Genomic DNA, 27,816 nt, shown 5'->3' with positions numbered 1-27,816 from the left:
CTAAGATGTCATCGAAGTACACTGCGACATGATCAAGTCCGCTGAGAAGGTTTTCCATTTCTCGTTGAAATTTTTCAGGCACGCAGGTGACCCCGGATGGCAGTCTCGTGTATTAAAACAACCCTTTTGGGGTATTGATGACTACAAACTCGTGGAATTCCTCATCTAGCTCGATCTACTGGTAGGCGTCCTTCAAATCTAGCTTTGTGAACTTTACTCCTCCTTGGAGTTTTGTTAACAAGTAATCGATGTACGGCACGGGATACGTCTCCGCAAGTGCTACGAGATTCACCGTTATCTTGAAATCGCAACATATGCGCAACTGCCTGTCTTGTTTCAGCACCGGAAGAACAGGCGCTGCCCACTTGGCAGCCTTCACTGGTCGGACCACGCCTTGACGAACCAGTCTCTTCAACGACTCCTAAAACTTATCCTCCAGAGCAAAAGGCATCCACAGGGGTTTGAAGAATCTCGGTGTTGCGTCCTGTGGCACCATGATGCCAGCCTTAACCCCCCGGAACGTGCCTAACCCTTCAGAAAACACCTCCTGGAAACGAGCCGCCGCTTCTTCTGCAGAAGACACGGAACAAATGAATTCCGGCTTGCTGATTCCGAATTGAAATTCTCTCATCCAGCTCCTACCGAACAATGTGGGGCAACGTTCTTTTACCTCAAACAGTGGCAGCTGTGTCTCTTCTTCTCCGAGCTTCACACTTGACAAGTATTTCCCAGCGACTGGTCGAGTGACTCCGGAAAAATTCCGAAGTTGCACGTCGGATGGTTCCAAGACGGCCGAAGGAAAGAGTTGCATGAAATTCTTTTCACTTATCGTTGACACACTGGGGCGCGTATCTAATTCCATTTCTAACGGCACGCTGGTAACGATAACCGCAACGCGCATCGGCGCCGGTCCGGCTGTCTGTAGTGGCTAAAGGTCATACACTTCCCTCTTGTCTTCCGCCTCGCGCGCTTCATCCACAGTAATCACGCGCCTCGAATTTGCGCAGCAAATTATTTTATCTTGTAGGAAGCGGAGCCGTGGACTCGGTGAGGCGAAGTGGCTCTCCTACATTTATTGGGGTGCGCAAGGCCCGGTATCCACGAGAAACCTCTGTCCGGTGGTGCGGTCGGTGACGTGAAAGAGGCGCCAATCCTGTGTTGGGCCGAGATCGCTTGTCGCCGTTAGCGGTCGGCCAGGCCGTTTCCCGTCCAGGCGCAGGGTAGACGGCAGTGGCGAGCATCAGCGCCGAAACGCCGGTGGTAGTAGCAAATGACCGGGTTAGGCGATTCACTGCGTGGGCGCTCTGGGCGCCGTCGCTGCGACGACGAGCGACGGCGTTGACGGGAACGTTGCGGCGAGACATCGCGGCGTTTTGCGGCAACGATAATCATCTCTAGACGATCGCAAAGGCTGTCGAGTCTAGATGAAGCGGCGGACTCACTGGACGCTGATGCGGGGTTTCTGGGGCAGGGAGGAGACGGAGGCTTAGCCGATACAACCGCGGGAACTCGAGAAAAGGGGGTGGCGACCTCCACGACTTTGTCTGCCAGCGCCGCGAGTGCCTGCAGGTCCATGGCTGTGGCAGTGGCGAGGACCATTTGGACGTTGGAAGGTAGGCGCTGAAGAAAGAGCTCACGCAGCAGTGTGTGATCCAAGGCGTGAGCATGCGTGCCAAGGAGTTGCTTCATGTGCCGTAGCAGTTGGCTTGGCCTGCGGTCGCCGAGCTCCTCGGAGGAGAGAAGCTGCTGGATGCGCGTGCGTTCCTAAGCAGCTGTGCGCTCCAGGAGTGCAGCCTTGAGCTGGTCGTAAGGCGCTGCGGGGCGGGTGTGCTTGAACGAAGTGAGGATGTCGGAGATCTCCTCTGCGGCTGTCGGCGGAAGGGCTCCGACGACGTGGAGAAATTTGGTTTCTTGAGAGGTGATCCGAGCTAGCTGGAATTGCGCCTCTGCTGGCAGAAACCAGGTCGTCGGGTGGCGCTCCCAGAATTGCGGAAGCCGAATGGTCAAGGCTGAGACTACTTCGCGGGCTTCTCGCGAACGGGTTGAGTCCTGGTTGTCGAGGGACATGGCACTACATTAACCTCAGTGGCGAGTTCGGTAGGGTCACCAATTGTAGGGCGCTATGTCGGGCGAGAGGAAGGAGCCTCAGGCAGGACGACCGTTCATCGCAAGGCAAAACCAGGTTCTATTTTTGTCAGCACCAGTGCGACACCCGTGTCCTCGTGCGCTCGCGCGGCCACGCAGCCTGTGTCCATGTCCATCGAGCTGCTGCACGAGGAGCGGCGCTCCATCCAGCGATGTCGCTGGAGCTGCCGCTACACTCTGTTAGCCCTTGATCAGTCGTGCACACCTTGCCAGATGCCCTTGCCGCCCGCATTCGTAGCAGACTGAGTCCACGTGGTGGCACTGGTCCGCTTGATGGCTACCGCCGCAGCGGAAACACCCGCGTTCACGGTACCCCGTTTGTACGATGTTTGCCGACAACGTGACCGTTTCGACTGTCAATTGGGCTGGCATGGACAGTGGTGTTGGTTGAGCGCTCAGCGAACGGGAATCCGCACGAGCAGCTTCGATGGCCCTCACTGTACTTACCGCGGTTTCTAAGTTTAGATCTGCTGTTTCTAATAAGCGCGTTCGCATCGGGACATCGTTAATGCCACGGACGATTTGGTCTCGTAGCATGCGGTTCCTGAATGACTTAAACTTGCCGTCCTCGGCCAGTCTCTTCAACGATGCTATGTAGTCCCCCACCGCCTCCCCTTACCGCCTGTGTCTTGAAAAGAACTTGAAACTTCCTACCACTTCCGACACCCTTGGCGAGAAGTGGTTGTTGACAGCTTCAAAAATCGTCGCTAAGTTCGTCAATGCAAGTTTTCCTAGGGCCAGTAAACTTCGTAGCAAAGAATACGTCGCGGCTCCCCAACAGGTCAGAAATACGGCCGTCTTCTTACCGTCGGGGTCGTCGTTCACCGTGATCTAAAGCTCTACCCACTCCCGGTATTCCGCCCAATCCATGGTTTCCGCGTTGAACTCGTCTATCTTCCTGATGACCGGCATGGCTGCTCATGCGTCGCCGTTTACTTGACACATCTTTCCTCGTCGCAAGTTCTGGTGACCGGTCCCGCGAACATAGCACGCGGCAGTCAAGACACAACAGCTGCTGTCGGGGGCGTAGGCACTCTGACCCGCAGGTCACGCGCTCTACCTTTTATTGGCACTCTCGTGGCAGCATCTCGTGGATGTACAAGAGGTTCCTCCGTGTATCGTTCCCAGGTGGTGCCAGTTACCACAATTATATCCGCATGATTCATTTGCCATGTGCTTAGTCTCTATGTCGCTTCTGAACTTGCAAGATAAAACTGCTTACGGTGCGCTACTCGTATTGATCGGATTTAATGCATGCATGTGCGGGAATCAGAAGAAACAAGGCCCATACTTCTTTTAGCTTCGGTGGCGAGGAGAAAAACGGTCTGCTGGGTAGATGGGAGGTCGCAGTCTAACGCTTTTTGAAAGCACGAGGCCAAGTGCAATTGTGTGCACCGTTCCAAAGATTGCCACTGGTCAGCCCAGCAAAGGGTGAACATCTATGGGAGCACCACTTGTAAAATATGGGGTTATTTCGGAAATCTCGGATTTGATTCTCGATGTAGAAAACCAGAGAAGATAACTCCGACGTAAGCGGCATTTGAAGCTCGTCGATGATGTACATTTATGTATAAGTTGTGTTCTGTGGCTGTTCATCCCCCCCCCTTAGATATCTGGTCAAATCTATTATATTAAGAAGAGGAAAGTGGCTCTCAGGAAAGCAGCTCTTAGTTGAAAAGCAGCTCTCAGTAATTCCTTTTCTCCAAAAAAGATTTCGAGGGGATTTGTTTGCCTTTATTTGATTTTTACCGCTATTGTATTTCCTAGTTCTTTGACATAGTGAGCCGAATCATTGAATTGATGAGAAGTTTTTGTGTGAGTACACAACAAAGACTAACACGTGATTTTCTTCAAATTGTTTTTTTGTGGCGATTAGGCACTCAAAGTGTTGTGAACTCAAGTTGAATACTGTTTGAAGGTTACCCGCTACTGTCTTCTTTGACTGTGCTATATTTTTGTGCTTTCAGCTTGTGTTCTCTTTTACAATCATTTTGTGTAAGAGCCTCCACTGTAATGTGTTATTGGTGCTCTGTGTAAAAATATGAAAACAATAAATAAAATAAATAAATCACTGCTTCCATCACAAGTAGCAGGAAATAATACATGCATGCAAGCTCTACTTCGCAGGGTTTTATTATAATTCTGGTGAAAACCGATTAGTGGTTATTTACATACGTTTTTTACTCTATGCATCCTGACGCAGGAAGCTAATGTTAGCACTGAATGCTGAACAGGTGGCACAGAGAAGCTTCACTGGCTAGGAATTTCAGCCCGTTTATTGCCTCATTTGCAGTTGCGAATTTCTTAAAACTTACGGATCCGAAATTTCACAGACACAATAGCCAATATAAGCACTGATATTTCAATGACATTTCTTTTTTTCCCTAACACTTCAACTTTTGGACGTCGTTACATGCTCTAGGCTTACATTTTATCCGCAGTCAATTTTTGAAGTGTTTTTTTGCCAAAACAAGTGTAGCAGGAAACGCACTATTATTGGCTATTTGGCGGATGTCTAAAAACAACCGTCGAAGTCAAGTAAAAGTAGAAAAACATGGGTAGTTTTCGTGTTACTCAGTCCGTAATATACGTTCACTAGCTGCTGCCCAAACCGAAAAAACATACGAAAGCGCTTAAGGAACAATAAAAAGATACTCTCCAATGACCATTATTGCAGTTTCCTACGGAACAAGTTGTTAGCCTCAACCAACCTGGCAGAGTTGTTCACGTGGACATGGATGGTGACACCATTGTAGAGTTCAATGATGGCCGAGCATGGAGCATCCGATCATGTTTTCTGCAGTTGGTCGAGGACTGCGACGCATACTTTGAAGGTACGGTCATCATTTCTTACCGAAATTCATCAGGCAAGTCGTATGATTTAAGCAGTTTCACGCCAGAATAATGTGGTCCCAGATAAAAAGTTGTGCTACATAAACTATTATAGATGTATCGCGCGATTTTGCTGAGAAAGCATATAATGAATGATTGCGTTTCCACGCCCAGATAAAAAGTTGTGCTACATAAACTACTATAGATGTATCGCGCGATTTTGCTGAGAAAGCATATCATGAATGATTGCGTTTCCACAGCTTCCCCTGATTGCCCCCAGAGAGATAGCGGCCGCTGTTGTGAACATTCCGGCACCATCTAAGTTGTACCAGGCTTTATGGCAGTGCCGCCCACATTCGACAGGAGGAATATTTACTTTATGTGCTACCAAGTGTATACCTGGAATGCTATAAAAGTTGACAAGCCCCTTCGTCTAATCAAAACGATGGTGGAAACGCTGAGCTTCCTCATGAGGGATGCGTTCGCTCTGTTTGCGGTTGTGAACTTCGATCGTTGATGTGCAAGCCTTTGCACCTTTGGGATTTCACTTTAACGTTTGACGATTTGGGCATTGATCGTTGAGGCTTTGGCTTTAACAGTTATAGCTGTTAGCTTGCCTTTGCCATTTGTTTTCGCTTCTTTGTTCCGCCATTTTCCGTGAACGTGTTGCGTTTCAACCATCGTTGTCTTTAGACGAAGCGGCGTTTGAACTTTCCAATTGTATATGCATATGATTGTCGTGGCGATAGTATGCTAGTGGTCACACAATTTTGGCGACAGGACGGTCACCGCGACTAACGACCAAGAAAGCTTCGTTTTGAATCTAAGCCGCTTCAACCGCATCATAACGCCGTATTCGGATAGACGTTGGCTTTTTAATTTCAGAAAAGCAACTCCAATTCCGAAGATGGAGAGTATTTTTATTTGAGGCGCCTGATGCTCCTTTACGTATCATCATCATATTCATTTTTGCAACATATGGCGTAATGTTGCTTTCCTTCACTGCGTTTTGTCGATGGGATAGTTGCCACCAGAGAGACATAAAAAGCTTCACTTTAAAACAATGTATGCAACGCACTCTGAGTACTGCTTCTTGACCAAATTATTCAGTTAATCCTGTAGCTCCACAAAATTTCCACTTTCCGTCGGCGGTAGATCCATAGTCCTGTAGGAAAGAAGTACGGTTCGAAGATATGCTATGGACTCGTCTTTAAATGAAAACATATCGCGGGGCTTTTAGTATTTCCAGGAGTCATAAATAACAATCCGTCGCCGTTTTATAGCAATTAACATCAAGGTACCGCTCTAAGAGCCTCAAATACGCCAGAAGGGGAGGAAACGACTCTCAGTTGTTTGCTTTGAAGAATAAAATTACTATACTCCCAAATGTAGTCGGGTTAATTACTTCAGGGAAAATGCCGCATTGCAATTTGGAAGCGTATCTGTGTTGTTCCTTGGTATCCTTCGAGACGTGCGCGGTTCAATTATCCTAAGCTTCATCAACTGATTTGGCTTCGCTATTCCACCGCTTTTTCAACGTGGCCTGAGGATAATTGTCTTTCTCGTTCCACCTAACTACAAAAAATCATCAGCATTTTTTTAATTAGGTAAATTATAGCTGGCTTTCAACAAAACACAGAAAACAACGCGTAATCACGCGGACTCAACGAGACACGTGATGTGATAGCAGATGGATTGGGAGCAGGGCAAACGCGCAATAATTAGACTGAACGGGAAAACGTTCACCGCGCTGATGACGGTGTTGTAAAAGGGAAGCAGAAAACTTGAGCGATAAGAGCGGCAGAGTTGGAGATAGTTACGTGCAAAGGGCGGATAAACACTCTTGTCTTTCCACGACATTGGAGAGTTGTAGCTGACAGTTTTGGATGGTCCGCTCCACCCCGATAGCAAGCGGGAGCGCAATTGCGTGTAGCGTCGCGTGCGCCTTTGCAAGCGGCGTAAAGGTGAGTATACATGGAGAGAATACGCGAAGAAAATATGACGAACACTGCCCGGCGATGCTCTTAGGCGGTGCGGCGAGGTAAAGAACGTCGTCCACCGTCGATCTAGCTTCGTTTAGGGAGAATTATTTCGCGACACGTTAAGTCTTCGCGATTCTGATAGTTCAACTCGCAAGGGAAATATGGTCCCGACCCAACTGCCGTTTCTTGTGTTGCTGCGGTAGACATGAGCGATAGCTTTTAGTAGGTTAAATAAGGGGATCCTGCTACATAACTTGTAATAAAAGCAAGGCAGGGCCCGTCTGCCTGATCGGCGAGTGAGGAACAGGCCATATCACTGCGACGGCCGCTCAAGTACAACGAAAAACTAGAACGAGCCAGCCCTATCTATTCACAACCTTAATTGACGCGCTTTATTTTGCATCAAGGTACCACCTGTTTTCACAGGTGACGAACTTTCACAGGAGACGAAAGATCTAATCAGGAAACGGCAAACCATGAGAATCTCCACCGCAGCTGACAGAATAGAACTATCGGAGCTCTCCAAGCTAATCAATAAGCGTAAGACAGCTGACATACGGAAGTATAGTATGGAGAGGATCGAATACGCTGTAAAGAACGGAGGTAGCCTGAAAGCAGTGAAGAGACGTCTTCGCGTGGGGAAAAATCAGATGTATGCACCTAAGGATAAGCAAGGCAATGTCATCACAAATAGGGATAAAATAGTCACAGTGGCCGAGGAGTTCTATTCGCCCCGAGCGCGAACACAGTCGGCCCCTGGCGGCGGCGGGACGAACCGCTCCTAGTGTGGATGGCGCTCTCGCGTCGTCTGCTTTTTCACGTTGCGTGCGGCGCAAGACGCGTGCTGCACACGACAAAACAACCAATATGTGTGCTCGTTTGGCAGTAAGCAATGACATAGTTACCTCTGCTTGCGCATTTCATCTAGAAACGCAATAATCAGCGGCCGTTGCGGGTTAATGCGCTGGTTTAATTCCACGAAACATCTTCGCCGTGGTCACCGCTTGAGTGTGAAACGTGTTATAAACATTGCTTCCACACATAGCACTTTTCTTATTGTTGAGTGCAGTCGTCTGCCGTTTCGGGAACGTCGAAGGCTGCTTTTTAAAGGTGGCGTGGTATTATTTAAAGGATAATTGTTTAGTACGCGAAACGGGTAAGAAGCGACAAGACCTGTGCATGCGCGTGCAAATTCCACACCCTTGTAAAATTGCGCTGTGTCCTTATAGAAAGAAGAAACAAACAAAAAAATTTACACTGCACACGACCCGTGCGCTACCGCCCATACATTACCGGACACGTATTTTACACCTGCAAGCGCCTGTGTGATCGTGTCCTTCCCGTACCTTTTCTAAAATAAAGACCATTTTTGGACAGTCGTTGTTTATACTAAGGAGGAGGAATAAACATTTATTCAACTGTATCGAGTTGCTAATTTTACGTATTATATTAAATACGTTTCTATGGATGCGCAAGAGTATTTAGGGGGGATTTTTCGGTAAAATTAACCAGTTGTGAGTTTGCGTCTGTCATGTGGCATTCCGTGTGTCATTTTCATATATATCATTTTCAAATCCGACATGAATCACCTTGTCCAGAAAAGTATCTCACACAGCATAACAAAATGCCTAATATGGTCACGTCTTAACCTCTTAAGGTGGACCTAAGTTTAAAGAAAGGGGAGAAAACGCGTAATATAACGCACGTTGTTGCCCACATGTGTGAGGGGTGTGTGCTATGACTCACTGTTTTTTTTTAAATTTTTTCCCACAATACATGCTTTCAATACAATTTTGAAAAAGGCGAGCCACAATTACTGGATAATCTCGGACCAAAGCTGGTTTAATCAGTTTTGAAAATACGTGTTAAAGTACTGCTTTTTCACCGCTACAGAACACGACGCCTAGTGTAGTTTCGATTGTAAGTAATAGTGATAACCATAGTTTGGCTTTTCGCGTTACATGCGTTCTCTTCTCGCAGCTCTTGCAACGTTGGCAGGACCCCCCCCCTTTCCCGAAAAAAAAACCGAAATGCACAGAATTTCATTTTTTAACCAATCCTCAAGAAGTAAATGCCAAGACAAAGGCGATATTCAGTTTACAAAACAAAGTAGTTACCGGGAACCCGTTGCGCTGATTCGCAACGAGAAATAAAAAGGAAATGTTTTACTACATCTGCAACAGCGCAACTTCATTTATTGCCATCTTTAGGGTTCGTAAGCGACCTTATGCAAGAATGCAAACACATCTCACTGTTGCAGGCACCTGTTAGATTTTAAAAGGAACGCAAATGGTCAACAGAGCAGCCGTAACAGAAAATTTGTGCTCACTGTGAGGTCCCAGAAGCTTGGTTTGCACACTGTAAACCTGCTTGTCACTTTGCGAAAACCTAGCTAAACATGAGACGTTGATTGTACTGGGTGCGTTGACAATTCAATTCGCAAGTTCACTTGCGACGAAAGCCGTAAATAAGTGATCCGAAACCGTTATTCATCAAACCTTCCTTCAGAGTCGCTAAAATTTCACTTCAAAGACCCGTTAGAGCAGTTACATTTATATATCTGCACTGATCAAGATTCAGTAATCTTATGTTGCGTTTTGAACACACAAATAATATCGTAAGCTTTTAGAAAGAATTTCGGGGCAGTTAAGTAGTGTTACCATTTCAGGGCATCCCACAAATGCAGGAATGCGTCATGCTACCAGTGAAAGCGATTGAGATTGCCGTTGTAAACTGAATTTCAGAGATCGAGGCTTTCTGATTTGTTTCTATTCATGCTTTTATTGAAGGCTCAAAGCCATAGTCTGGAAAGATCGAGCTTGCTACGAGCCACAGCGTACAAGTTCATTGTCACAATTACGGCCATTCTGAGATTCCCGATGAGTCGTCGCTTTTTTTTTTTTTGCGTAGTAATGAAAACTGACTGCCGCTTCCATGCTATACATTGAACGTTGAGGAACTGAACTACAGCATACCACTCTTGTTTGCACCTTTCGTGCGCACATACGGCGAGAAAAAGGCACGAAGGACGCCCACAGTGTGCATTCTTACGGGCCGCTCAGCGGAGCATCCACACTAGCAGCGCGACGCTGTCGCCACCTACATGTCGAGCTCGCGGCGAATAGGGATCTGTACAGGAGCCAGGACATACAGGATAATGCCGAACGAGACACTAGTTCACAGGAGATAGACATCCCACCAGTAACGACCGAAGAAGTAAGAAAGGCTTTGAAAGAAATGAAAGCTGGCAAAGCACCTGGTGAGGATCAGATAACAGCCGACCTCTTGAAGGATGGCGGAGAAATTGTCCTTGAAAAACTGGCAAACCTGTATACGCAATGCCTAATGACCGCAATAGTACCGGAATCTTGGAAGAACGCGAACATCATCCTAATTCATAAGAAAGGCGACATGAAGGACTTGAAAAATTACCGGCCGATCAGCTTACTGTCAGTCGTTCAAGGTATTTACCAAGGTAATCGCTAACCGAATTTCTGCAACCTCAGATTTCAGTCAACCTAAAGAACAAGCAGGGTTCCGTAAAGGTTATTCAACAATGGACCATATTCACACGATCAATCAGGCGATAGAGAAGTGCGCTGAGTATACTGAACCCCTATATATACCCTTCATAGATTATGAGAAAGCATTTGACTCGGTCGAAACCCTAGCAGTCAGTCAGGCACTACGGAACCAGGGGGTAGATGAGCATTATGTAAGGATACTAGAGGATATCTACAATGGGTCTACAGCTACGATCATCCTCCATAGGGAGAGCAGTAAAATACCTATAAGAAAGGGTGTCAGACAAGGGGACACAATCTATCCAATGCTATTCACAGCATGTTTACAAGAAGTATTCAGAACGTTGGATTGGGAACAGGTGGGAGTAAGGGTTAATGGAGAATACCTCAGTAACCTCAGATTTGCTGATGACGTTGCCTTGCTAAGTAACTCGGGGGACGAATTGCAAAGCATGCTTTCCGCATGCTTAACGTGTTGTCCGGCTGACTCCTGGCTTTAGTACTGGCGCCGTTGTCGTCTGCTCGCTCGGGGGACCTTTTTATATCTCTTTTAAAGGACGCGGGTGTTCCCCTTCTTTTCCTCGTCCGGAAAAGCTGTCAGCGCACGCTTTTTTGAAAATAAACAGTCTTGTCTTAAAACTCCTTACCAGCTCCATGTCTGCTTTCTCGCCTAATTCAGGAGCCAACATTCGGGGATGCTACAAAAGTGTTGAGCCGAACAACGCTTCGACGAACACGCCGCGATGAGCTACAACGAAGCTACCTGAAGAACTGAAGCTACAAAATTTTTGGCCTAAAAATCCAAGAGTTTGGTTCAGGCAAGTAGAGGCCCGTTTTCAGTTCCGGCACATCACCTCACAGTCGACGAAGTACCTTGACGTCGTCGCCACCCTGCCCCGAGAAATCGCCGACGCTATCGATGGCGTTTGGTTTCACCCCCACAAAGGAGGAATACGACACCCTCAAAACGACAGTGCTAGACTGCCTTGAGCCGCCTGAACAAACCAGAGTTCAGCAGCTGTTATGTCGGGAAGAGCTGGGCGACCAACGACCTAACGGCTGCAGCGGATACAGAAACTACTCGGTGTGCACGCGCGCCAGGACGGCCAGCTCCCACTTCTTCGTGAACTTTTTCTGCAACAGCTGCCTTATTCAGTGCGCGTGGTTCTCGCGGGTTCCGATGAGACGTCCCTTGACCGACTGCCGCAACTTGCCGATCGAATCCCGGAATAATTTACTCCAACCTTCGCGCACACAGCTAATGCATGAACACAGGAACAACCAGATCGACTGTCGCACCTTGAGGAGAAAGTGCAGCGCCTTACCGGGGCCATGCAGCAGCCTTAGCTGTATGGCGCTCCCCAACAGGACGAGCAACGACGCGCCTGATCCCCCTCAAGTTAGCCAAGCTCTGCCAAGACAAGCCAGTCACGAGATAGAGAGGACGGAGTTTTCTGGTAACAACGTCATTTCAGCACGGGTGGTAGCCGCTGCACTCAGTCTTGCTCGTTTCCGGGAAATGCTCCGGCGAGTCGTTAACGGCGGCTTACTACATGGGCCTTCCACCGGGCCGCCTGTTCTTCGTAGTCGACCGAATAAACAACTCGTGCCTGCTAGTCGACAAAGAGCCGAAATCTCTGTTGCCCCGGAAACCCGCGAATATCTCCAACGTAGCAAGACCCTATCGTAGCAAGACCTCGGCTTCTGCGCAGCGGAAATGGTGTACGGCTCTACAGCGCGCCTCCCGGGAGAATTCTTCTCCGACCAGACACTTTCCGTGCAAGCTGCCTCCGATAGCATCGACAAGCGGCGCGCATGGCTTGGGCAACTCAGGCCAACCGCACCTGGCATCACCCGCAACAGAAAGGTTTCACTTTTCCTGACATGGACTGAGCCACACATGTGCCACGAAGCCGCCCCTCACTCCGCCCTACTACGGCCCTTTCAAAGTTTTGGGACGTAATAACAAGACCATCGCATTAGACGGGCTGGGCAAATGAGAAGTCGTCACCGTCGACCACGCCAAGCCTGCTCATATTGAGGTTTCTGCTCATGCAGCCCCTCACGTACGTTTTCAGTGATAACCAGTGGTCTCTGACTTTTCGCCATTCCGCCGGTAACTGCTGCTGTTGTTTCAAAGCTCCGAATCTTCATGTAGCCGCTCGGCACCCGCGCTCGTTCCTTTCTCTCCGGTCTGCGCCGGCTTGACGACAGTGAGCCTCTTTGTAAGTCGCGTATTAGCGACGCCACCCCCGGTTTAGAGTCATTGTCCCGCGCTCTTGAACGGTCACCTTCAGGGAGGAGCGCTTAACGTGTTGTCCGGCCGACTGCTGGCATTAGTGCTGGCCCCGTTGTCATCTGCTCGCTCGGGGGTCCTTTGTTATCTCTCTTGGGAAGGACGCGAGGGATCCCGTTCTTTCCCTCGTCGGAGAAAGCTCTCGGCGAACGCATTTTTTGAAAATAAAGTCTTGTCTTGAAACTCCAAACAAGCTCCACGTCTGCTTTCTCGCCTCCTTCAGCAGCCGACATTCCGGGCTGGTACAATAGCAACACAGCGGCGGCGCGGCGGAAGGCGCCGGGTCTTCGCTGGATGCAGTTCTGCCCGACAAACATGTGGCGTCTTGCCGTGGCAGATTTTCCGCTGTGCTGTGAAAGTCCGCTCTATGTAGTTTGGCGTTTACAGAAGCGAAACCCTGCTTCGCTCGCCAGGATCGCTGAGTGAGCCGTTGCAAGAGCTTATGCTACCGTAAGGAATTCCGAAATGGCTGCCCCCAGCGAGGCGAGCGCGCTACTGCGAACTCTGTTTCTTCAGCTGAAACATGAGCGACGAAACCCCGAAAGCGCTCCCGAATAGCCAAAGATGTCACAAATTTCCACGAGATGCAGGAGGGAGACGAAGAACAAACAGCTCCCTGACAGACAGGCCTACTTAGATATTGGAACGTTTGACGGCTTCTTTTAATTTTTTAGGACGATTATATCTGTTCAGTTATTAAATTCAATAAAAAATAATGCCCGTACACACTGTGAAGAAGGATGACCTGCTAAACTGGACGCAGTCCACGGAGTGCACGAAACAAAACACGTCTAACGTAATTTGCGATGGAGCATACTTCCTAGCCATGTAGCTGAATGAACCTCTGAAAGACCCAAGCTGTGTTCCTGCCGATTTGCATTTGTCCCTGCCACGACGTAAGCATACTACTGTTTTTGTATGGCCAGGGTCAAATTGTTGCCGAAACTGTAGTAAATTTAAAGAATGACATCATTTCATATCTCAGCCAACCGAACTGCTGAAAGGCCCTTTTTTTGTCAATACATAACGATACGGCTTTTGCGTTGCTGATCTGAACATAGCCTAACTCACAAAATCAATCCGCTCTACCCCAAAGGACTACGCACAGATTTATTTAGGCCATATTACGTCTGCTTTGAAATCTCGCACCAGCACAACAGACATACCATTCATAAGTTTGGGAATAAAACCAATAGCTGCGCGTACACGAACCCCCCCCCCCGTCCTCCCTCCCACAGTTCTCTACTACAAACCTGCGCACGTGTAAACACGCAACCGGCCATGTCCGCCTGCTTAGAAGCGGCAGGGGCGGTTGAAAATATCACCTAAAAGTCCTCTGAAGAAGTGATATTGGCTCGCGCCGGCGTTCGAAGAGGGCAAGTTCCTTTTCATACAAGAGGGGTTCGCCGCTACTCGACGAGCTGAATTTGAGGGGGTAACGGTGGCGCATGCAGCTTTAGGCTGTTTTTGAGCCCATTCGCGCTTGTGTTCGCGCCAACGCTTCAAGTCTTTTTCTACCGCCAAACAAACAGCATCCATCCATCCCATAACGATTTAAAACCTGGAAGCCGTTGAGCTGTATTCTCGCTTAGAATGACGTGGCTGTCTGTTTTCCTTCAGAACTGTTATGCTTTTTACTGTTTGTGTAACATGGCTGTAAACACATCAACCCGAACCCGTACCACTAAATTAAGAAGAGACAGAGAGAAAAAACATTTGTTGCCCAGTCACCGACCTAAGTCCAGGTCGGCTAAATGATGGATCCTGAGGCGTCACTGTCTTCATAGTAGTCCAGAATGTCCTTGGAGATCTTCTGTATAGGAAGTCAAAGAGCCTCCTGGGCAGCCCTAACGTCTGTTCCGGGCGGGGGAGGCAGCCAAGTGTCTCATGAAGTGATGCGGGAGAGGGAGGGGGAAGCTTCCGGGGGTGGCAGTCCGAGTAGCAGTGGAAAATACAGGGGTATGCACCGCAAGAAGGGCAGGTTGGGGGACCGGAGCACTTGCGCATGCGATGTAGAATGGGGTGAGATTGGAGGGAGTGGGTATGCCTGGCGGAGAAGAATGGTTTGGGTGCGACTGAGGCGCGGTTCTGGAGAAGGGTAGACTTGGCGGGCGAGGCGATGGGAAAGTAGAGTGAATTTACGGGTCTCACGATCGTGAAGACGAGTGGAAGGAGGATGGTATTAGTTTGGCCAGAGCATAAACGGACCCGGGGATAGTTCTAAGGAAAGCGCGTTTACTCTTGCTTTGCCGTCCGCGTTAGCGTGGCCAGGAACCCATACCAGGACAAAGAGGTGAGAAGGATGTCTGTTGAGAGTGTGAGTCACTAGGTTAGAAGAAAAGGCGTTCACGGTATAGCGTAAATAATTTCGTATGGTGGATTGCAAATCTGTGAAGATATAAGTGGGGTGTTCGGTAGAGGTTGTGAGAGCAGCATGCTCTATGGCAACACCAATGGATTGCTCTTCTAGGGAGGTGGCATCTGGCTGGCAGAAAAAAGGCGTTTGTGCAGAAACCAGTGAGGAGTGGGGTAAAAACGCTGCGGTTCCTTTTTGCGTAGAGGAGAAGTTACTGGCGTGTGTAAAATATACCACTGATCCGTGCTTTTCTAGAAAGGAGACACGTTCGGTGAGGGATTTACAGCGTAGAAAGTGGCTGGTGGCATGCCTGGAGGGGTTTATATTATTTGGCAGGGGTTCTATGCGGATACGAGGGAACGTGACCCAAGGAGGGGAAGTTGTGGGGATTGGAGGAAGTGACGAAGAAGGGTACGCCATCGTCTGCAAGAGTGCCCGACCCTGGTGAGATCTGAAGGCGCTGAATTTGGGCTTGTTTGTGTATCTCTATACGATCTTCTATAGTGTTATATGTGCCGGTCTCGATAAAATTGTTAGTAGGAGCGCACCAGGGCACGCCGAGGGCTATGTGGTAGAGCTTATGGAGAGCTGCCTCTAGTTTGGTTAGTGGGGTGGGCGTGAGATGCAGGTATGGCGCTGTGTACAGTATGCGGGACATGGTGAAAGCATCTATAATGTGTAGGAGGTGTTGTTCGTGTAAGCCAGACTGGCGATTTGTGACGCGGTACATCAGATGAATCATTTGCTCAATCTGAGAGTGTATAGTTCGAAGTTTGGGGTAAGAACTACTGGAGTAGTGATAAGTAGGACGGAGAATTTTAAATGCAGAGCATTTGTATAACTCCCGATGTCACCCGTGCGTCGCCGTCCGCAGCAGTCAGCCTCCCCCTACACTATAAAAAGAAAAAGAAATAACAGTTACCGGCGCCTGGTTTCGATCCCACGACCCTGCGGGCGGAACGCAAGGTACATGGTGCTCTACCCTCTGCGCCACAAAACGACACAGAATCAAAGGCTGCGAACGCGCCTTATATTCTTGACTCATTCAAGCTACGTCGTCAGCGGCGTGCGTTGGCGACTCAGCGGCGTGCTAGCGGCGTGATAGCTGCGTGGTGCACACGTGATAGCACCAACCCCCGAATCACTAAACGTTACCGCAATACAACCACACCCTATAAAACGGGTTGGCGCGGGCTCCACTCTAGTCAACTCCTGCGCGCTGTTCTCTTGCATTCGTCGGGGGTCGCAGTTGATAAGCGATGGAAGCAAGACCTTCAACTAGTACCGCGACGCAATACAACATCAGCGTCGCGGAACCAGTACAAGACATGGTACCATTGTCTTCGTCGACGTCGGCAGAAGCCAAGGTGGCTAGGGGGCGCGCTGCCGACGCCGAACGCAAGCGAAGAAAAACATTAAAGATCCCACCGATTAGGGGGGGGTGCAAGTGATGGCAATAAATAACAACAAGTTGACGTTACCTACTTACGTCTCTATCCTCTCTCTCTCTCTCTCAAACCCAACTACCACCACCAACAAGTACCACCAACAACTACCACCACCACCACCACCAACCCTAAGCCACGTAAACGACCCCAATGCTCTGCATTTACTCGTGTCCCTCGCGCGGGGGCGTGCGACGGAGGATTTTTTTAGTGTGTCTGTTTTCGCAATTGGGGTATTATCAATGGAGATGTTGATGAGGTAACGATCAGATTTTCTGCCTTTCTTATTTGTTATGATTATGAGAGCCGATTTGGAAGAAGAGATAGCGAGACCTATGGGGCGAACATGGTTGTTTATTACAACACATGCTTGTTGAACGGTTTCTTTGGGTTGGGCTGGGCTACGATGGGAGGACCAGAGGGAAATATCATCGGCATAGATGGAGTTAGAGAGGTGGGGGGATAGAGTCTAGGAGGAGAGGCAGTGGGCTAGTGCCAGAATGAAAAGGGTTGGAGACTGGATTGAGCCCTGTGGGGTGCCAGAGGTTAAATAAAAAGATGGAGCCGACGATCCCGGGATGCTCAAAGAGGCTGTGCGGCCTGAGAGAAAGGATTTGATCTAGTTGTACATTCGGCTCCCACAGTTTGTTCGGGCAAGGTTAGCGAAGATTGCCTGGTGTGAAACCGTATCAAATGCTTTGTGAATGTCGAGGGCTAGGAGGCTGCGAAGTTGGGATGGGCTCGGGAATATGTAAAGATCGTGAGAGATGTGGAGCAGTGGTTCCTGTGTCGAAATTTCGTGACGGAAGCCGGTTTGTGTGTTGGGGAGGGGGCAGTGGTGTTTCATGTGTCATTCGAGGCGGGTAAGCATCATGCGTTCGAGAAGTTTGCCTACTCACAAGGTAAGGGAAATGGGTCTAAGATTGTCTTTAGATGAAGGTTTTCCGGGTTCTGGGATAAGAACGATAACCGAATGTGTTCAGGATGAGGGAATTGTGCCAGTGTCCCATACAGGGTTAAAAAGAGTGATGAGAGATTGTTGAGAGTATAAGTTAGGATTTTTCAGGAATTTGAACGTGATTTTATTCGGGCCGGGGGTGGTGTTGCGGTGCAGGAAGTCCAGTGCTCGTTGTAGCTCCTTAAAAGTGAATACGGTGTCCTTGGGCGACGCTGGAAACGACTGCTCGCGAAGTCTGCTTGTAAGGTGGTCTGCACTATTGGGGAACAGTAAGCTGCGGATAGAGTTGGCGATGTCGGTAGGGGACTCCTGTGCGGTAAGTAAGAGATTCGGAATCGGATTCATGCGTTGGGTTGGCTGAATGAGACTGTTAAGTAGGGACCAAGCGCGCTTAGTGCTCTAATGGGAGTTTAGGGAATCGCAGTGTCCACTGGTTTGTGCTGGCCAATCGATTAGCATATTCGTCTGCCTCCTAAGTGGGTAGGTTTATGCGGTGCCGAAGACGGCGGTTAGATTTATTTCTCCGCCAGCACCGCATAAGAGATCGGCGAGCGTCCCATATGTGAAGTAAATGTGGGTCTACGTATTTGGCTGCGAGTGGGGGGGCAATGAGTTTGGTGTGTTTTTTATTGTTTTCACGAAGGGAGGATAGCGAAGCGTCAGGATTTCTTAGGTCCAGAGTGGGAGTGTCTTCGTCGCGAAACCTTGTTCAATTAGTGAGCGAAATGCGGGCGTGTGGCCTCGGGGATGACTTATGAGAGGGGAGAGTGATTGAAATGATTGCGTGGTCGCTCCCGAGGTTTTCATGTCAGTGCCCCCATAGGGGTGTGAGAGTGCCGTCGTATGATGGAAGGTCAGGGTTCGTATCTCGCTCGACAGAGTTGCCTATACGCGTAGGATAGGAAGTGTCGTTGAGGAGAGAGTAACGGCCTTGAAGAAATTCGACTACAAGCTTTCGAACCTGGGGAAGTATGGATGAGTAGCCCCAAATAGTATGACAGTTGAAGTCGCCAAGGATTAGGGGGTCCTGGTGAGGATTGTGAGACCAGGCGAAGAGTGGTTTAAGAGGAGGAGTTGGTTTCCGAGGGTGGTGGTATACGTTGACAACTCTGAGGGTAGCAGATGAGTCACAGTTACGTTTCACAAGAATGCCATGAGTGTGAAAATAGGGTGTGGTGTCAAGTGCCGTGTACGTGAGGTGTTTCGCTATTAAAGTGATGTGGTTAATGGAATGGGGGTCTTCAGGGTCACCTGTGTGACACGTGTTGTAGCCCGATACAGCTGGGGCGTAATAGGCTTCCTGAAGGAGGATGATTTCGGGGGGGGGCGGATTGTAAGCTTTGATTTACGCTTTGAGGGAGTTTAGTTTCTTGTGGAGGCCGCGACAGTTGTATTGCCAGATTATTAAAGGTTTCCTCGTGTTCATAGTTTGTGAGCAGTACAGGAGGAGCTTGCATTGCGAGGGCGGGACCTAGCTGAAAAGGAACGGGCGCGTTTGTTAGGGTTGTGGAAGGTGTGACCTAGTACTTCTTCTAAGGCGCCAACTCGCCGTTCGAGAGCATCAAATTTGGCGCTTATATAGAGGAAAAGATCTTGGATGGTGGTGGGGATAGGTACCGGGCGTTGGTTAGTTGTATTTGATACTACAGTCGGGGCAAGCGCAGCGCGGTATGACGATGAGGCGGTGATAGGTGTAGAGACAGGCTTCAGGCCTCGGGGAGGAGGAGTGGGGAGAGTGGCTGACTCACGGCTTGATGTCGCGGGGCCTGTGCTGCAGATGAGTGCGCTGCGTCTTAGTGTTAGGTAGGCATGGTCTCGTTGTGCTTCAAATTTTTTCGTTGATGGTGTATTCTGACCGTGGTGTTTGCATGGCGATGGCGAGACTGGGATCTGGAACGGTAGTTATCCGGTGCTTGCGAAGCAGGAGATGATTGGTTATCTGTTTGGCGGTAGCGAGTCGGCGGCGGTAGGCTTGTTGGGTGACCTTGGCGTCGGCTGCAAGTTTCTCGGGGCACTCTGTCCAGATGCTGGGATGAGAGCCTTTGCACTTGCGGCAGGTGGAGTAGCAGTCATACTCTTGGCCGGGCGGAAGCTTGGTAAGGTTTTGGGAGCAAGTCTGGCAGAGCTCCGTAGAAGGGGGCAAAGTGCACACATCCTTGCGGTGGCCTATCTTATGGCCCCGTTGGCAGAATTGAGCTTTAGGGCGTTCTGGGTGGCATCGGCATTCGGCCTAGTAGTACAGGACGTAGCGGGGGACGAAGGATCCTTCGAAAGTGATGAGGGCTGTTTCCGTGCTGCCCATAACGCGAGCCTTTATAATGGGAGCCCCAGTGGAGATGAGATGGGATAGTAGTTCTTGTGGGGAGGTTTCAGCTGGCACACCGTGAATGACATCCCCGGAAGGAGTCAGTGGGAGCTGATTCGTACGTTGTGACATGGACTTCCGTTGAGGCGAGGAGAAAGGGGCGAATGGCTAGGAGCTTCTGTTGAGCTGATGGGCGGAAGTTGTTGACGGCGACCAAAGTGTGCTCTGGTCTTGGTTGAAGAATTGACTCGATAATTTCGCTTGGGGTAAGGTGGGCTGCGGCCGCAAGGGCTTGCATGAGTTCAGTGGGTTTCATCTTCGCAAGTGGGATGCCCGAAGGGCGTATTACAATTGTTGCGAAGTCTTGCTGCGTCGGCGGGAGTGGTATACTGTTTTCCAGCGGAAATCGGTAGCGGAGGACATGGCGTGTTGTTGTGGGAGGACTTGGTTAGCAACGCAGGGGCATTCTACCGTTGCCCGGCGCCCGGGTTCACCGACGCGCCAGATAGGCCTAGCTGTCCGTGCCGGCGTTGTTGATGTTTAAGGTGAGATGCATGAAAAACGGGGCTCACGGGAGGTTGAAACTTGAACTGGAAGGGCCCTGCGTGTTCCCGGGGTCGGTGGACTTGCTTGTATAGCTGCTGAAGGGTGCAGTGATGGTTGAAGAAAGAAAGAACGCCAGTTCTCAGCGGAGATGCAACCGACGGCGTTCGAAGAAGCACGTGATTCATTAAATTAAGGAGGACAGCCTCCAGACAGATACGCATTAAGCCGTGCAATTTTGACATCTGAATCTCCCACCAGAACAACCGGAATTTCATTGGCAGTGGCATGAAGAATAAATTTGCGTGCACACCTCCCTTTTTGTACCTGCAAACCGCGCCCGCATAAACCAGCAATCTGTGATGGCGTACACTTAGGCGTGCAAGGCACCGGCAAAATTGTCGCTCCGAAGGCCTTCCAAGTTGAAAAGGAAATATGGGCTGAATCCGGCGTTCCAACTGGGGAAGTTTCTCTTCTAGCGGGAGGAATTCGCTGCTACGTGGCGAAGTAGAATTCCTGCGGAAAGGGCGATGGCTGGTTTCTGTCGTTTTACGGGACAGCCCTTTGGCAGCCGTTACCTGGCCTAAGCTGGAGTGGCGTCTGTTTATATCCGCGTAACCTAATGCGCGAACGCATCAGTGACGAAAGAATGCAAACGCAGAGGTGCATCTACCGAAGGGTGAGGTGGAGTACGGCACGCGCGGCTACGGTGTCATCTTTCTCACAAACTTTCACTCACACGTCTTACCCGTAGCCACCAAGGAGCGCACTCACCCTTACACTCTCCTCAACCGCTGTTCGGGAGAGTGTACCACGTGTCGTTTACGCGGGATGTTCAACCACGTGTCGTTTACGCGGGATGTTCAAACACGTTACTCAACAAATGCTCGCTACTATTTTGTGCGGTCCTAATTCGAACTTCGTGACATTTGCGCGGAATGTTCAAACACGATTTGCAACATGCTAGCTGGCGGCGGTGGCGCCCTGTGAGGTAGCAGCAGAGTAGCGCACGCCACCGCACGGTCGCTCATCACGAAAACACTTCCTGCGACGCAGAAGGAATGCGCCGTGGCCAAGAAGACTGTAGCTCGCACTGGGCACCAATTTTGTATGAGGGAGTGTAGTAATTGCCAGTGCATTTTTTACGACCATTCGTGATTCTGTTTATTTTTCGCCATCATCTGATAACCGCACCACTGCCGTTAGCTTCTGACTGCACAACTATGCAAAGGGCCATCGGTGGAGGCGAGGGGGCAAATAGTTATGAAAGAGGTGTCAGCGGTGGCGAGGAGGAGCCCCGGAGTGCCGCTGAGGAAACCGATGACACCGGAATGAGAACTGTAAGGGTGGGGGGAGTAAATTTCGCCTCTCCATCTTCTTGGCGAACTGATGGAGACGAAATAGTGATGTTCTTTTGATGCGCGAGCCGAGAGGACGATCTCGACTCACTCCGATGACCGACGACCGATGCTTAGAGCGGGTGAGGGATGAGGACTACCTTCCTTGCTGGATATTAGGTTTATTTACACTATTTACATTACTCCAAAGTTTACATGAGGAGAGAGTGACGGTTACATTGTCACTCTGACAGCAGCAGCCTGTTCGGCCGAGATCTATACTGAACTAGATCCCCTCTCGACCGACCTTCGACAAAACCCAATCACTGCGGTTTTGATAGCAAAAACCCTGCCTCCAAAAAGGGGGCGTTCAAGAAAGAGAGAAAAACATTTCAAAACAATTATTACCAACCATTGATTGGCCACAGGAACCAGCCAATCACACACATGTCCCCACCTGCGGTCACGTGACCTAACACTCTCTCTTACACACTCATAGTGCGTTTCCCACGAACGCCATAGCACCCGACAAGCAAACACAGGACATCTGTGGCCTAAGTGGACACACATTACGTTCAGCGGGCGGCATCTGTACCAAAAAGCCAAGCCGAGGGCCCAGAGCGGTCCCCGCGCGGCTGACCTGCCTCCGCGCGACGCCTTCCACGAAGCGTGCGTCTGCGAGCGCGACGGGACAATGAGGGTTGCTAATTCCCTCCCTCCCAGACTAAAGGGGCGCCGCCGCCCACCTGAACAGACCACGGGGAGAGACGCCGCCAGTCGAGGCGAACGACCCGTCGACGAAGAGCGCCCGCCGCCGGAGTTGAAGACTTTCCAAACTTACACCGCGCGCGCTTTCAACACTAAGAGATACGATAATCTGGCCTCCCGTCAGCTTGTTATGCCGAATGACCCAGCCACCTCCGGCGCGACAGAGGTACTCAGGGTAAGCACCCCTGTCCTTTGACACACGAAAGGACGGGCACAACACACGCTCTCCGCGGCTCCGAACTTGGCGTTCGTGCGGCTACATGAAAGAGACACAGGATCGTAGCTACCCGCGGAAGTGACGCCAATACATGGGCCAGCGGCGGCCTTCATTAATTACATTCGGAGCCCGAACTTAACACCTCCGCACTAAGAATGTTGTCTGTACACTAGCTGTACGTACAACATTAACTCTCCTGCAGGTTATGTCTCACTGCAGAGCCAGAACTAAAAAAACACACTCAAACCGTTACGCAAGTACAATACAATGCGAGTACAATACAGTACTACAAAAAAAAATTACCCCGGCACACACCAACCCAGCCAGCACAACGTGCTGGCCAACTGCACCAAAAACGGATACAGTGAAACCTCGATATATCGAACAGCGTGGTGCCCGCGAAATAGTTCGATATAATCAGAATTCGATATATATATTCCCATAGAAAACGCGTCATAAACTGGTACAAATCAATAAATGAACGAATTGTGCAGTAAATACTCACTTGGTGCTTCAAAGTATTTATTCTTTTGGCTTAAAGTACTGCAGCAGGGTAGCCTGCCGTGTTATACACGACTTCCTCGACGGAGTCCAAACGTTCCACAAGCGACATGCCGGTGCGTTTTATAGCGCTGCAGTAGCGGCGCGGTAGGGCCACAACCGCTGAAGCCTCGGTCGAAGTCGGGAGCGGGGCACTATCAGCGCTTGCGCGTACAACCTCAACAGCGCCTTCGTTTGTGAGCTCAGTAGTAACCTCCGCTAGGATACCCACACCCGTCAACTCCGCCGTCGTACCGGTGCTGTCGTCACCGCCAACTAAGTCATCAATGCACATGCTTCGTGGCTCAGCCCCAACAAAGCGCTCCAGCTGACCCAGGTTTCTTCAAGCTCGCATTCTTCTATTGCACCGTGTAATTCAGCTTCGGTGCAACCGATGCGCAGCAGTCGGGAACGACCATCGCGCCACCGCTATCCTCGAGGGTACTGCGGGATAGCCCGCCGCCTGATCAACAGAGCGCGAGCGGCCTGGGCAGTCTGGGGTGGTGGAGTTCGATATACCCATTTCATGTCCGTCCCACTTCGAAATAAAAATTAAAAAAGCATTTGATTTCCCGCGTGATATACAAAGTGTTCGATATAGGAGATAATTCGATATACCCGTGTTCGATATATCGAGGTTTGACTGTACAACACGACATACTCAGTGCCTTGGCCTAGCCATGGCTTGCGCAACATCAAGCAATAAACGAAAGCGCTCAACTACAGGGCCCGTGAGAACAAACTCGTGAACCCTCTACCATTAAAGGCAACCAACCCTACGAAGGGTATAAATGTTACAACTTGACAACTGGATGAATGACACCATCCATCTTTAACCGTTCAGTGCATGTAGGAACACTCTTTCACTCTAATGAAAGAAAAAAAACAACACCCGAACAAAACCAAACGTACCAAATGAGGCTACTTCTGTACCAATAAAAAAACGTTTAAGAAAGTTCAGCGTCTCTTCACGCACTCGCGGACGCCGGTTCTTTCGGAATGCGACACAGATTGTTCGTCCCAGCTGCGAATCACTTGCTGTCCACATGTGATGTACTCAAAGTTCACTTTTCAGTACTGAAACACTAGTTCGCACACAAGCGCCACAAGGGGGCCCTACTTGCACATTCCATGACCCACCATGACCGCATGCAAACGAGCGCAAATAAAGGAAGGCACTCGCCATTGTACCCGGAGGTAAACTCCCTACCGCGCTGTAACAGCGGCTCTACTTCTCAAGAATAAAGCGTTAAAACCACCCAGCTGCGCTACTCGCAAAGCACACGCCTTACGACAGCTGAACGCAACCAACATACGCACACACAAAAGAATAACAACAAGGGGAAGAACGACAGTACAGGTAAAGTTTACAGTAATCCTTATATGGGTGAACCCTACGCACCTAGAAAAAAAAACAAAAAAAAACGCTAACCACTACGTGTGCGGCAAACAACACTGAACCGTTCTGTCTAGCACTGCACACTATTCAGCGCTAACACCCCTTTCCACGGCGGCACACACCGACCGTCGCACGGAAGCTGATTCCGTTTCATGTGCCACCAGCTGATTCTACACGAACCCTGGTTCGGCTCGCGGTGTTCTCTGCTCCCGGGAGAGAAGGAACACCCTACCCGGCGGTAACGCGTACGACGATGTCGCACCTGCGCCGCCACACCTGCCCCCGCGTTCCGCATTCTTGGGCCCGTCTGAATCGCCCTACGCGCCAGACGCCGCGTGCCGCCTGCACTTTCATGCTTTGCGCCCGGAAGCTCAACAATTAGGCACGCCGTTCCGCTTCCTTTGCATGCCCCTTGTGCTGCCTCGGCGACAGACGGCTACTCATTGTTCGGCTCTACAGAAAGAAGTTCGGCAGCTAAGAAATCTGCCTCGCGAGATTCCACGATCTCACCTGTAGCCGTGGGAACGCTACGGTGTTGCTCAACAACTGGGGTGGCTTCGGCCAGCTCCACTACATTCCCACTCTCCTTATCCCGCTGCGCTCGAAGCGCCCACGAGGGAACAAACACCGTGAAAACATTGGCGTCCTCAACGAGTTCACCGATCCTGCGGAGCTTCGCTTTCTCGTAAGCGATCTCCGCTCTGCCTTGGGCTAATTGAGCACTGAGCTCATCAGCCGTCCATTCGGACGGGCTACCCGCGCCCCGGTTACTCGCTAGCCTTGCTTTTTCTAAAGCGTGCTAAGTATTTTTGAGAGCTTACTCCACTCTCAACTCCTCAATCTCGAGCACAATGGCACTAACCTTTCGGTCGGTGCCGCGACATGCCGTTAGCATAGTGGCCATGGTGAACCCGGAGAAAACAAATCAGGACCCACCTGTGCTCGCCCCGGGTACGGCCGGGTCGCAGTGTCGCTGATGCAGCAGCTCATGGACCCGATGCGCCGCTCTCGCCGCTGGGATGGGGCCGTGCTCCCTGGGCCTGAGAATACGAGGCCTCCCGCTGAGGTGTCGCCCCGTTGAACAGCGGCTTACGCCGCCCTGGGCCGGAGCCCACGAGGCCTCCCGCTGAGGTGGCGCCCCGTTTAACCGCGGCTTACGCCGCTCTGGGCCGGAGCCCACGAGGTCTCCCGCTGAGGTGTCGCCCCGTTAAACCGCGGCTTACGCCGCCCTGGGCCCAAGCCCACGAAGCCTCATACTGAGGTGTCGCCCCGTTGAACCACGGCTTACGCCGCCCTAGGCCAGAGCCCACGAGGCCTCCCGCTGAGGTGTCGCCCCGTTGAACCGCGGCTTACGCCGCCCTGGGCCGGAGCTCACGAGGCCTCCCGCTGAGGTGATGCCCCGTTGAACCGCGGCTTACGCCACCCTGGGCCAGAGCCCACGAGGCCTCCCGCTGAGGTGTCGCCCCGTTGCCGTTGAATCGCGGCTGCTGCAGCACTGAGCTGAAGCTCACGAGGCCTCCCGCTGAGGTGTCGCCTTGTCAATGCTTGGAGTCTGGCTCGTCGTTGGTCGGAGCCGAACCTTGCGTTGAAGGAGTCTCTCCGGAATGCCCCACCAGCTCCAGCCCATGGTCGTGGTCATCCTGCCGACTGCGCCAGTTAAATTTCACCTCTCCATCTTCTTGGCGAACTGATGGAGACGAAATAGTGATGTTCTTTTGATGCGCGAGCCGAGAGGACGATCTCGACTCACTCCGATGACCGACGACCGATGCTTGGAGCGGGTGAGGGATGAGGACTACCTTCCTTGCTGGATATTAGGCTTATTTACACTATTTACATTACTCCAAGTTTACATGAGGACAGAGTGACGGTTACATTGTCACTCTGACAGCAGCAGCCTGTTCAGCCGAGATCTATACTGAACTAGATCCCCTCTCGACCGACCTTCGACAAAACCCAATCACTCCGGTTTTGATAGCAAAAACCCCGCCTCCAAAAAGGGGGCGTTCAAGAAAGAGAGAAAAACATTTTAAAACAATTATTACCAACCATTGATTGGCCACAGGAACCAGCCAATCACACACATGTCCCCACCTGCGGTCACGTGACCTAACACTCTCTCTTACACACTCATAGTGCGTTTCCCACGAACGCCATAGCACCCGATAAGCAAACACAGGACATCTGTGGCCTAAGTGGACACACATTACGTTCAGCGCACGGCATCTGCACCAAAAAGCCAAGCCGAGGGCCCAGAGCGGTCCCCGCGCGGCTGACCTCCCTCCGCGCGACACCTCCCACGAAGCGTGCGTCTGCGCGCGCGACGGGACAATGAGGGTTGCTAATTCCCTCCCTCCCAGACTAAAGGGGCGCCGCCGCCCACCTGAACAGACCACGGGGAGAGACGCCGCCAGCCGAGGCGACCATCGTCGAGGCGAACGACCCGTCGACGAAGAGCGTCCGCCGCCGGAGTCGAAGATTTTCCAAACTTACACCGCGCGCACTTTCAACACTAAGAGATACGATAATCTGGCCTCCCGTCAGCTTGTTATGCCGAATGACCCAGCCACCTCCGGCGCGACAGAGGTACTCAGGGTAAGCACCCCCGTCCTTTGACACACGAAAGGACAGGCACAACACACGCTCTCCGCGGCTCCGAACTTGGCGTCCGTGCGGCTACATGAAAGAGACACAGGATCGTAGCTACCCGCGGAGGTGACGCCAATACATGGGCCAGCGGTGGCCTTCATTAATTACATGCGGAGCGCGAACTTAACAGGGGGGTCAGAGGAAAGGGCAGAAAACCTAACCCGCCATCAAATCTCTTGGCTTTGTCTTTCTGTAGTCCCTACGACAACTAAAGGTATGTCCGGTAAAGTAGCTGGTCCGTGGCAACTACTTCATCTGTTTTCTTAACGCCTGGCCAAAGTGTTCAAGTTTTCTTTCAAATTGCAGCATAGTTACTGGGAAACCGAAATGTTTTGAAGTGTTTCAATGTTGGTTTTGTTGTTTTAAGCTACTCCGCCTTTTTGGTAAACGAACTCAACTATGCGGCACGCCAACCGCTTTAAGCATCGAACCGGCTGGCGAACCGGTACGCAACATAATTTAGTCGAACCAATACTGCACCAGAACGAAATGAATTCGCCCGAACCAGGTCCGTAAAGGA

At 50.6% G+C, this 27,816-nt stretch overlaps 1 protein-coding gene across 3 annotated transcripts in view; it reads left to right on the top strand.

The window, feature by feature from the left end:
- The window catches only part of LOC144165139 (uncharacterized), a 249,251-nt gene that overhangs the window by 84,116 nt on the left and 137,319 nt on the right, over positions 1-27,816 (top strand). For all 3 annotated transcript variants that reach the window (XM_077695243.1, XM_077695241.1, XM_077695242.1), the window contains one exon: positions 4,823-4,979. In XM_077695243.1, the coding sequence (XP_077551369.1) occupies positions 4,823-4,979 (157 nt within the window). The remainder of the gene's footprint in view (positions 1-4,822; positions 4,980-27,816) is intronic.

Source organism: Haemaphysalis longicornis, unplaced genomic scaffold (assembly GCF_048455015.1).
Source record: "Haemaphysalis longicornis isolate Haplotype H1 unplaced genomic scaffold, Haemaphysalis longicornis Haplotype H1 scaffold_14, whole genome shotgun sequence".
Lineage (NCBI taxonomy): Eukaryota > Metazoa > Arthropoda > Arachnida > Ixodida > Ixodidae > Haemaphysalis > Haemaphysalis longicornis.
The sequence above is the reverse complement of the archived record's forward strand: the minus strand, read 5'-3'. Positions and strand labels throughout refer to the sequence as shown.